General features: G+C 47.6%; 1 protein-coding gene across 1 annotated transcript; it reads left to right on the forward strand.

Annotated features, from left to right (window-relative positions):
* Positions 1 to 487: 487 nt before the first annotated feature.
* Positions 488 to 9,332, forward strand: LOC132832934 (zinc-binding protein A33-like). Its single transcript, XM_060851176.1, has 8 exons — positions 488 to 754; positions 821 to 1,021; positions 2,259 to 2,348; positions 2,471 to 2,704; positions 6,219 to 6,241; positions 6,328 to 6,437; positions 7,894 to 7,947; positions 8,785 to 9,332. The coding sequence occupies exons 1-8, from the start codon at positions 488 to 490 to the stop codon at positions 9,330 to 9,332; spliced, it is 1,527 nt and encodes a 508-aa protein (XP_060707159.1).
* The last annotated feature ends 2,627 nt before the right edge of the window (positions 9,333 to 11,959 follow it).

Consider the following 11,959-nt stretch of genomic DNA (forward strand, 5'->3'; position numbering starts at 1 on the left):
TTTTCTCTGGGATGTGGGAGTTCAGAACGAGATGGCAGAGGTTTAAGGTGAGAGGGGAAATATTTAAAAAGGACCTAAGGGGCCACGTTTTCACACAGAAGGTGACGGGTGTATGGAATGAGTTGCCAGAGGATGTGGTGGAGGCTGGTACAATTACAGCATTTAAAAGGAATCCGATGGGTATATGAATGGGATGGGTTTATGTTGAATGCCACTAGATGAACTTGGCATGAATGAGTTGAATTGAAGGGTCTGTTTCCCTGCTATAACACAAACAAAGAACTCAGTTGTTAGAAAAATAAACTCTAATCGACTTCTTAAAACAAAATAGAGTCAGCAAATCGCAGGAAGCCAATAGAATCGCTCAGCTCTAGGATGAATACTTTGTTGCAGTGCCTCAGGGTCATTGCAGGAGTTAGTGGTGCGGCTGCTGCAGGGACAGGGGCAATTTCAGGCGCAGCTGCAATTTGGGTGGGAGGTGCAGGCCATGGCTTGCAGGCAGCAGGCAGAGGGTCTGGCCGAGTACCTGAACTGCCCGATCTGCTTGGACCTGTTCACCGAGCCGGTGATCCTGGAGTGCGGCCACAACTTCTGCCAGGGATGCATCCGGCGCTACTGGGAGGACAGCGAGGCCAGCTCCTGCCCCGAGTGCAGGGAGATTTTCCGGGAGAGGACGCTGCGCCCGAACCGGGCGCTGGGGAACCTGGCGGAGCGGGCTCGCAGCCTGATCCAGCAGCAGGAGGGTGGAACCGGAGCCCATCACGCGGGCCAGCCATGGAGGGAGCAGGAAGCTGCAAGCGGCCCGTGGCCAGGTCCCCAGGAGCCCGGGGCTGCAGATCCGTCCCCTGGGACAGAACCCAGGCTGCTGCCCTTGTACTGCTGGCAGCACCGAGAGGAGCTGAAGCTGTTCTGTGAGACCGACAAGGAGCTGATCTGTGTGATGTGCCTGGACAGCAGAGGGGGTCAAAACCACCGCTCCCACAACTTCATGCTCATCAGCGAAGCCGTGGAGATGTACAAGGTTGAAAAAGTTTTTTTTTAAATTAAGAAGTTATCTTACAGAATCAAAAATGCTGGGAATTCTGAAAGAAAATAGAAAGTGTTGCAGGGGGTGAACAAAAAACAAACTGCCCAATTCTAGTCAGATCTGTGTGGACAGAGAGCCAGCTTCAGGGAGGAATCCAATGTGACTTCTTCAGAAAACATCGGAACAGAGAAACAGGAGTAGGCCATTCGGCCCTGTGAGTCTATTCTGCCATTCATTCTGACCATGGCTGATCATCCAACTCAATCGTATGTCCCTGCTTTTCCCCCATATCCTTTGATCCCTTTAGGCCCGAGGGTTACCTCCAAATCTATCTCAATCATACAATGTTTTAGCATCGACTGCTTTCTGTGGTTGCAAATTGCAGAGGGTCCTCGCTCTCTGGGTGAAGACATTTCCCCTCATCTTAGTCCGAAATGGTTCACACCATATCCTTAGACTGTGAGCCCTGGTTCTGACTCCCGGTCAGTGGGAACACCCTTCCAATCTCTCCCCTGCCTAGTCTTGTGGAAACACATATCCCTTGTATTTAACAGGACACTGCTGTAAGACTGTAAGGCTATGGAAGAGGAGAGCTGGCCATTTGGCCCATTGAATCCGCTCTGGTGTAATTTGGGTGTATGCCCCATTTTGCCATGGCTAGGCCGATAACAAGGGGCAAACCTAACTTCATGCCAACAACCAGTCAACGGAGAGCATTATGATTCTTGATTGAAGCCAATGGCTCCAAAGTTGAAGGGCTTCAGTTACAGACAGAGAGAGAGAGAGAAAATGTTCCCACTCAAGAAAGAGTTGAAGATGACAGGGCGCAGATTTTAAAGTAATTGATCAAGGAAGCCAAAACAACAGGAAAAGGGAAAACGTTTCTCACAACATGAATGGATCAGGAATGCACTGTCTAGGGAGAGTGGGTGGGACAGTTGAGGCATTTGGAAGGGAAATAGATGCTCATCTGAAAAGGAAGAATGTGCCGGGTGACAGGGAGTAAGTGCTGAGTACAGTCCTCATTTGGAGAGCTAGTACCAAGGACTGACTGGCCTCCTTCCACACTGTAACAGTCTGGTGCCTCTGTAGCAATGGCCCGCTCCTGGTGGTTTATATGAGGCTGGAGTTCTGTGGGTGTGACAGCGGATCTAGCCACATCCTCGAGTGGCATTTTTCCCACATTTCAATTTGTGAACAAACTCATGCGCCCTCTGCATCTGAATTTCAGGAAAAGCTAACATCCCTGTCTGACATTCTCCGAGCCAAGTCCACCCTCCTGGAAGCTAAACTGGCGCACAAGCACGTTTTGGAGGTGGGGGTAAGTTTTTCATCTGTCCTTCTTTATCGCACTTCTCTCCTTGTACCTCCCTGCCCCTCTTCTCCGCCGCCCTCTCCTCCTTTTCTCTCTCTGCTGTGATGATGAAGTTGTCATCCCTGTAGGATCAGACGAGCCAGCTGCAGCAGTTTGTTACTTTGGAGTTTGCGAAGATGCACCAGGTCCTCATGAGGGTGGAAAAGCGACTGATTTTAGAACTGAAGGAGAACGTGGAGATGATCTCAGACAAGCTGCAGAGAAACCTGCAGGACATCCAGCAGAATCTAAATGACATCCAGGAAAAGCTGTCGCGATCACAATCCCAGCTGGACCAGGAGGATACCATTGCTTTTTTAATGGTAGGTGTCACTGTCTTCCAGAGCAGTAAATCCACCCTCAACCCTTTTCAAACAACCAGTCAGCAACATGGGGGGAAAAATACTTTTTTCCTTTCCCTCCACCTCCATCATTCCTTCTCTGTATTGAGCTTCACCCACAGCTGAGAGTGAGAGAACGCACTAGCTTCACTTCAGACCCATGTGAGGACCAGTTCCTAGCATTGGTGACACAATCATGTAAGACAGCTTGGTTTTGCAAAGACAACAATGTAGCTTTGCATAGCGCCCAACATCAGCCTTACCATAAAAACACTGACTTCCAACCAATGAATAAGGTTGGGGCTGGTGACCAATTGATGGGTTTTGTCCCAAATGTAGCACTGGCCTCAAGATATGTCAGCCAGCGAAGTATTATGCTGTAATGTAGTCACCAGACTAATGAAGGAAATGCAGCAGCTGATTTGTACAAAGCAAGATGCCATGAAAGTAATGTATCATTGACCAGATAATCATTTTGATTAACAGAAAACTATTAAACCGGCCACCGGGAGGTAACCGTGCTGGTCTCCTCCAACATAATTCATATCAGGGTGTCTTCGGCCTAAGTGCACAGGCAGACAGGCCTGAGTTTAACACCACACCCAAAAGACATGTATTCCCATAAAAACTGAGGGAATTCTGGAACTAGATGGTGAAGGCAAAGCTGCAAATAGTGAGAGATAGGACATGAAGAGGCCATTCAGCCCCTGAAGCCTGTTCCAATATTCAGCTTAAGCATAAACATAGACTACAGAACAGAAAATAATACAGCACACGAGAAGCCCTTTGGTCTTCAATGTTATGCCAATGTTTCATCCTACTGTACAATCAAGCTAACCTTCATTTTCCTATCAGCCACGTGCCTATCCAAGAGTTACTTAAATGTCCCTCATGTATCTGACTCTACTACCACCACTGGCAGTGCATCCACCACCCACCGTGTAAAGAACTGAACTCTGACATCTCCACTTCCTCCAATCACCTTAAAATTATGCCCATTTGAGATAGCCATTTCTGCCCTAGAAAAAAGTTTTTGACTATTCACTCTGTCTGTGTCTCTCATCATCTTTGTCGAAAGTTTGATGCTTGAAAAGTACAGCCGGTCAAGCAGCATCTGAGGAGCAGGAGAACCGATGTTTCAGGCATAAGCCTTCTTCACTTTCTCCCTCTCATCATCTCGTACACCTCTACCAAATCACCTCTCACACTTCTTCGCTCTAATGAGAAAAGCCCAACTTCCTCAACCTTTTTTGATAAGAGATGCCCTCCAATCCAGGCAGCATCCTGGTAAATCTCCTCTGCACCCTCTCTAAAACACCCACACCTTTCCGATAATGAGGCGACCAGAACTAAACACAATATTCTAAATGTGGTCTAACCAGGGCTCGATTGAACTGCAGCATAACATCATGGTTCTTAGACTCAGTTCCCCTGCTAATGAAAGCCGACACAGCTTGCACCTTCTTAACAACCCTACAACTTGGGTGGCAACTTTGAGGGATCTATGGACGTGGACCCCAAGATCCCTCTGTTCCCCCTCACTGCCAAGAATCCTGCCTTTAACCCTGTGTTCTGTATTCAAATGCGACCTTCCAAAATGTGTCACCTCACACTTTTCCAGGTTGAACTCCATCTGCTAGCTCTCTGCCCTGTTCTGCATTCTGTCAATGTCTTGTTGCAACTTACTACAGCCTTCCACACTATCCACGACTCCACCAACCTACGTGTCATTGTATCATGGCTGATCCTCCATCTCAATGCCACTTTCTCACAGTAATCCTATTCTTGTTGAGGTCTTTAATATCTAATCATCCCTCTCTTGATAAAACATAAAACAGCCCAGGCTTATCCAGCCTCTCCCTATAGCTCAAACTCTCCAACATCCTTGTGAATCTTTTTTGAACCTTCACAGGTCTTGGAGTAGAGAAAAAAAGATTCAGAAGAAATTTCTCTTCACCTTAGTTCTAAATAACCTAATGTTTATCCTGAGATTGTGTCCCCCAGTTCTCGATCCCTTTGTGGATGTGGTGGTTGGGGGTGGGGGGGGAGGGGAGGGTGGTGAGGGGGGAGCCAGTTTCTCCAGATCTGCCCTGTTTAGCCTCATGAGAAATCTGTTATCAGTTCTCATTCTTCAAACCTAAAGAGAAGGCAGTCTCAATCTCTCCTTCTCTGATCTACGAAGAGTTGGTGAAATGCAGAGTTCTGGCTGGAGATGTCGCGACATTCTTGATGTGTTTCACTGTGCATTTAGTTTTTCCACAGTCTCTCTCAGTGTGGAGCAAGGCAAGACTCAATGGCATCTATTTATGCTGTGGAGATGCTGCAAAGACTCCATGCGATTAGTGTACAGATTTGCAGGCACAGGTTCAATGGGCTGAATGGCCTCTTCTGTGCTGTGCAAATCAATGACATATCCTGAGGGCAATTGTTCAGTGATGAGTTCAGGAAGGCCATAGAGTCATAGAGATGTACAGAACAGAAACAGATCCTTCGATTCAACTCGTCCATGCTGACCCAATATTCCAAACTAATCTAGTGCCATTTGCCAGCACTTGGTGCGTATCCCTCCAAACCCTTCCTATGCATATATCCATCCAAATGCCTTTTAAATGCTGCAATTGTACCAGTCTCCACCACTTCCTCTGGCAGCTCATTCCATACACGTACCACCATCTGCATGAAAAAGTTACCACTTAGCTCCCTTTTAAAGCTTTCTCCTCTCACCCTAAATCTATGCCCTTTAGTTCTGAATGCCCACACTGCAGGGAAAAGACCTTGTCTATTTATCCTATCCATGTCCCTCATGGTTTTATAAACCTCGTTAAGCTCACCCTTCAGCCTCTGACGCTCAAGGGAAAACAGCCCCAGCCTATTCAACCTCTCCCTATTGCTCAAATCCTCCAACCCTGGCAACATGTTTGTAAATCTTTTCTGAGCCCTTTCACAACATCCTTCCAAAGGAAGAAGATCAAATTTCACGCAATAGTCCAAGAGTGGCCTAACCAATATCCTGTACAGCCACAACATGATGTCCCAAAGCCTATACTCAATGCTATGACCAATAAAGGAAAGCATACCAAACGTCTTCTTCACTATCCTATCTACCTGCAACTCCACTTTCAAGGAGCTATAAACCTGCACTCCAAGGTCTTTTGTTCAGCAACACTCCCCAGGACCCAAAGGAGATTTGAAATCACTCCCCACACGCGAGAAAAACAATTGAAAGATTCATATCCAGCACTGATTCCTGTTTGGGGAAACGTTATGGAAGCAAGTTGAGAGAGGTAGGATGGATGAAGATAAGATCACAGAACAACCATCATAGTTCAATGGCAGAACAGGTTGGAGAGAGAGGGCTGAATGGCTTCTTGCTATTTCTGCATCCCCGTGGTTCTGGTTATGTTCAGTTTTAGTGTATGAATCATTCCCTTTCTTTCTCCCCTGACGTCATTATCCAGTGGAACTCAGCTCCCCCTGTTTGTTGGTTGTGTTTTAGGATCAAGCTGAACAACACATGAGGTATGTGCTGCCAATGACTCTCTGTGACCTGACACATCCAGCTGTCCTCACTTCCACCGTGTAATGTTGCTGTTCTCTGTCATCAGCGAGGACTCAGGCCAGCTTCTCCTGGCCACTGACTGCTTGCCGATGGGAATATTCCGAGGACCTCTGCAATACAGTGCCTGGAAGGAGATGGCAGAGAGCATCAGTCCAGGTGAGAGGTTTTCCTCCTGGAACCATTCCAACTCTCACTCATTTGGGACATTGTCTGGGAAATTGAGAACCTTGGTCTGATGTGTTAATAATATTGTGTCTGATTGAATGTATCTCGTGAGCTGTTACAACAAGTGAACATCTACCAAAAGTTACCATGTCCCTGCCCTCAAGGCTGAACGATGACCCTATTCACTGCAAGATTCTCCACCAACATCCGGCATTTGAGAACAAATCTAAAACATTGTTACAACTGTATATGTGTTGTAACTAAGTGTGCTTAACATGCGTATGTTGACATGTCATCAAGTTTTCATGTTTCCTTTTTGAATGACAAGATGGGGAGAAAGGGTCGCTGTGTCATTTTGAAATGGAGCCCTTTTAAAAACATACGTCCAGATATGGACTACCCTTTGAGCTCCTTCTCAAGGTCTAACCTTTGCCAGCTCATCCCAAAAGTGGGAATTTTACACAGAGTTGGGAGGGGTGCCAAGGTCTGTTTGAGATTCACTAAACCCTTGACTGATTGAACCCATCCTGTTTGTGGTATCTTTTCTTGATCAACCACCTTTCAGCCTTGTGCTAGTGAGGAAGAGACCTTCACTTAACCCTGCTTCTGTGAAGGTTAACACTGAAAGCAAACTGGATGGTGAAGGCTGGAAATCTGAGTTCTGATGAAGGGTGACTGGACACAAAGCACTAACTCTGCTTTCTCCCCAGGTGCTGCCAGACCTGCTGAGCTTCACCAGCAACTTCTGCTTTTGTTTCTGTACAGGTTGCGCGGTTGATGGTATAGATTTCCTGCTTCACAGTGTGGGGTCACCCTCTGATGGTGTGCGGTCCATCTCTGATAGTGTGGCGTCACTCTCTGGTGGTGTGGGGGTCACTCAGTAATGGTGGAGGTTCACTCTATGATGGTATAGGGTCACTCCAATGGTATAGAGTCACTCTGATGGTATAGGGTCACTCTGATGGCGTGGTGTCACTCTCTGATGGTATAGAGTCACTCTGATGGTATAGGGTCACTCTCTGATGTTGCAGGGTCATTCTCTGCACTTGTAGTCATGATGTTTATGTGGCGAGTCCAGTTGAGTTTCTGGTCATTGATAATAATCTTGTAAGTCAAGGATTCAAAGATGGTAACGCCACAGAGTGGCAATGGATGGTGGTTCAATTGTCTCTTATTGGACATGGTTATTACCTGGCATTGCATGGCAAAAATATTACCTGCCACCTGTCAATCCAAGTCTGGGTATTGTCCAGATCCTGTTGGATTTAATATCACCGTCATTAGTGGTTCATTTTCAGATGAGGATGACTCGCTTCCCCTCCCAGGGTGAGACTGTGGCTGGCTGTATGGGCCGATGGGGCTTCCTCAGGCTTGGGGTAGAATGTGATGATGGAAAGGGGTGGGTGGGGCAGTGCACTTCTTACACTGTTTTTGCCTCCTAATTCAGGTCCAGTGGCCTACGCTGTCCATAAACTGGACAAGTGCTGCTTCAGCATCTCTGGTAATACATGTTTAACCTTGCCTGTCCCTCTTGCGTTACCCTTTAACTCCCCCTGTCATTGATATATCCTCCCATTTCTAATCCACTTTAGAACTTGCCTTGGTTCTCACATGTGGAGTTCCTGGTGATTGTGAGATGGTTTTGTGGAGAATCAAGCAGCAATTAGCTGCTACAAAAACATACTTGTCTGGGAGAATATTTGCGGCAGTAATATAATGAATATTTATGTTTTAGCAAGGGAAAGTGGAAAGGCATTGTCCTGATATTGCCAGGGAGTGCCAGCTCTTCCAGTCAGGCATTGGCTGGATAATTTGGCACACTCTTCACAAAGGTGTCACATCCGAGACAGCCCAGCCACTGACAGCCACCAGCTGCTGCTGGTAATGGTCCAGATCTCCCTTTCTTTTCTTTTCTCAGTCCATTACCATCTCCTTTTGCCTTTCACCATCATCCTTTCCTCATTTCATCTCTCCTGCCTTCCACACTAGCCCAGACTTTGCTTTACCCCAACCCCATTTCCCCGCCTCTGCATTTGTTAAAAGTCTGTGTTCGACCAGCTTCACCTTGTGAACAGTTTCTAGTTCTGAAAAGAAGTGTTTACTGATTTGACCGAAAACATGAACTCTGTTTCTCTCTCTCCACAGGTATGTGAACACTAATGACAATTGCTTTGTTAAATTTCAGATTTCCAGGATCTGCAGTGTATTACTTCTGAGTAAAGTATAATGTAATGTTTGTTGAATTTGGATAAATCAGATTTTGGATAAATCGAAGCTGAAGAGTTGCAGATTGCTTGGTTTCTCGTGTTATCTCTCTCTCTCTGTTTCTCTCTACCAGTTCCGGCTTCAGTGACCCTGAATCCTGAGACAGCTCACTCCTGGCTCCTCATTTCTGACGACCTGACCACCGTCAGGTACGCAAACCAGCAGCAGGAACTCCCCGACACCCCGGAGAGATTCAATCCTTCCCTCTGCGTGCTGGGCTCCCAAGGATTCCTGTCCGGGAGGCATTACTGGGAGGTGGCCGTGGGAGAGAGCTCCGAGTGGGACGTGGGAGTGGTGAAGGAGTCCATCAACAGGAAGGGGGATATCACGGCCATCCCGCAGGCCGGCTATTGGATCGTCTGGCTGAGGAACGGCAATGAATACAAGGCAGGCTCGGTGCCTCGCACCCCTCTGAGACCCAGCGCCAGGCCCCGCAAAATCGGCGTCTACCTGGACTACGAGGGTGGCCAGGTTTCCTTCTACAATGCGGACGACATGTCCCACCTGCACACCTTCACTGACCTGTTCACCGAGAAAGTTTACCCTTTCTTCAGCCCCTGCCTGAGCGGGCGCGGGGAGCGCTCCGAGCCGCTGAAAATCTGCCGCTCCAGGTTTCACTAGAGGCTGAACCGCCGAGTCCCGATGGTTCCCGATGTTATTACTGCCCTTCCCTTCCCTTCAACCTTTCTCTCCCCCCCACCCCACAGCTCAGGCCTGGACCCGTTTTCGGGTGAAACCCAGCACAGGGCAGGGGAATGTGTGTGGTACCACCCAGACCAGGCAGCGGGTGCCCCACCTGTCGGTGCTGCTTTGTCACCCGTCTCCCTCTGGCTGTGTTGCTCCTGATGGTCTTGTCTGTTCCTCCCTCCTCCCCCCATCTGCTTCCCCGCGCCTTTTCTGAAGCAACTTTCCACAGTCCCTTTCTCCAAAGGGGGCGCATGGCTTTAACATGGGACTGCAGCCAAAGTCACCTCGGCCTGATCTACACGTTACGCCTCTAACCCCTTTGGCATATGCTATTGGTATTAGTTCCAACCGATATAACTACTCTGGTGATTCTTGGATTCCTAATTCCTTAAAATCCCCGTCTTCCTATTCAGGAAGCCAGCTCTTCCCAGTATTCTCCTGGCTTCTCTTCACCCAGCAGCATTCTCGCTCAGCCCCTCTTCTCAGTCCGACTGCTTGAGTCCAGAAAAAGAAAACAGCTCCCTTTTTTCTAAACTTGCGCCCACACCTCCACACTCACTTCCCTCCAAGGCCCCAAGGGATCCTTCCATATCCGCCACAAGTTCACCTGTACCTCCACACACATCATCTATTGCATCCGCTGCACCTGATGTGGCCTCCTCTATATTGGTGAGACAGGCCGCTTACTTGTGGAACGCTTCAGAGAACACCTCTGGGCCGCCCGAACCAACCAACCCAACCACCCCGTGGCTCAACACTTTAACTCTCCCCCCCACTCCACCGAGGACATGCAGGTCCTTGGACTCCTCCACCGGCAGAACACAACTACACGACGGCTGGAGGAGGAGCGCCTCATCTTCCACCTGGGAACCCTCCAACCACAAGGTATGAATTCAGATTTCTCCAGTTTCCTCATTTCCCCTCCCCCCACCTTGTCTCAGTCGGTTCCCTCAACTCAGCACCGCCCTCCTAACCTGCAATCTTCTTCCTGACCTCTCCGCCCCCACCCCACTCCGGCCTATCACCCTCACCTTGACCTCCTTCCACCTATCCCACCTCCATCGCCCCTCCCCCAAGTCCCTCCTCCCTACCTTTTATCTTAGCCTGCTTGGCTACTCTCTCTCATTCCTGATGAAGGGCTTATGCTCGAAACGTCGAATTCTCTATTCCTGAGATGCTGCCTGGCCTGCTGTGCTTTGACCAGCAACACATTTTCAACCCTTTTTTTTCCTGTCTGTCAAAGCTTAAAACCTGGCTCTCAACTTTCCATCGGTGTTGGCCTGTGCTTCCTTCCCCGTGACAATGAAATCAATGTGACCAAGCAGAGTGTGGGGGTGATCAGCAAATTTTCAAGATATGTTTGACCTCCAATTAAGGGGAACATTTTAAAACATAAACACTTGCAAAGTCTTAACATTTCTCCCACTCCCTCATCCCCTAAGCATTAGCAAAATACATTATTGTTGTGTCGATTTTTCTTCAAAATTATAAAAATACAGCAAATGACAACGTTGTGAATATTTTAACAACCAGCTTATTACACATACATGTAACATTAACCTGATACTTGCTCACTCAAAAGATTGTTGTTTTTCATTCTTTATGTTTCCACATAAAATCTGAGAGATTCTGTATGTCCTGGCCCCTGGGATAGTATTTGTGATGGGCTGAAAGGTCTGAAAGTTTGTTTGGTTGGCTTAATTTTTTTGAGAATGTAATTGTTGAGTGTCAGCAAACCAGCTGGTGTTTGGATATTGGAGCCGTGAGCTGTGATTCAAGGGAAATCCCTTGTCGCAGTATTTCTCACACCTTACATTCAGCAACTCACAGTCTTCTTTAAGATGAGGCACTGAGTCATTACCAGGTTTATCACTTTTTAAAAGTGATTTTGAATCGGTCGGCCTGCTTTGTACAATTCAGTGAGCCTTTCTGGTTCCACAGGAGCCGGCCTTCATTCCATCATTAAAAATCGACATCATTACTGGACAAATGATGAGTTATGAGCAGGTCATACTCCTGATGGAATCATGTGCAATATTTTAAAAGGGATTCAAACCAAGAATTGGGAGCAGGAACACTGAAATCCTCCCTGGTTGCCGATTATGCTTTATTGTCTGTGGTAGAACCCTGAGCAGGAGGGCAAGGTCTGGATTTCTCCGCTAACCTTCACTTACCCTGAAGGGATAGTCAGAAACAGAGGGGTGAAAGCAGCAAACACAGACTCATAGGGTCAGAGAGATGTACAGCACAGAAACAGACCCTTCGGTCCAAATCGTCCATGCCGACCAGATATCCCAACCCAATCTAGTCCCACCTGCCAGCACCTGCCCATATTCCTCCAAACCTTTCCAGTTCATATACCCATCCAGATGCCTTTTAAATGTTGTAATTGTACCAGCCTTCACCACTTCCTCTGGCAGCTTATTCCATACATGTACCACCCTCTGCTTGAAAAAGTTGCCCCTTAGGTCTCTTTTATATCTTTCCCCTCTCATCCTAAACCTATTATCCCGGGGAGAAGACCTTATCTATTTATCCTATCATAGCCCTCATGATTTTAT

This window comes from Hemiscyllium ocellatum, chromosome 35 (genome assembly GCF_020745735.1).
Source record: "Hemiscyllium ocellatum isolate sHemOce1 chromosome 35, sHemOce1.pat.X.cur, whole genome shotgun sequence".
NCBI lineage: Eukaryota > Metazoa > Chordata > Chondrichthyes > Orectolobiformes > Hemiscylliidae > Hemiscyllium > Hemiscyllium ocellatum.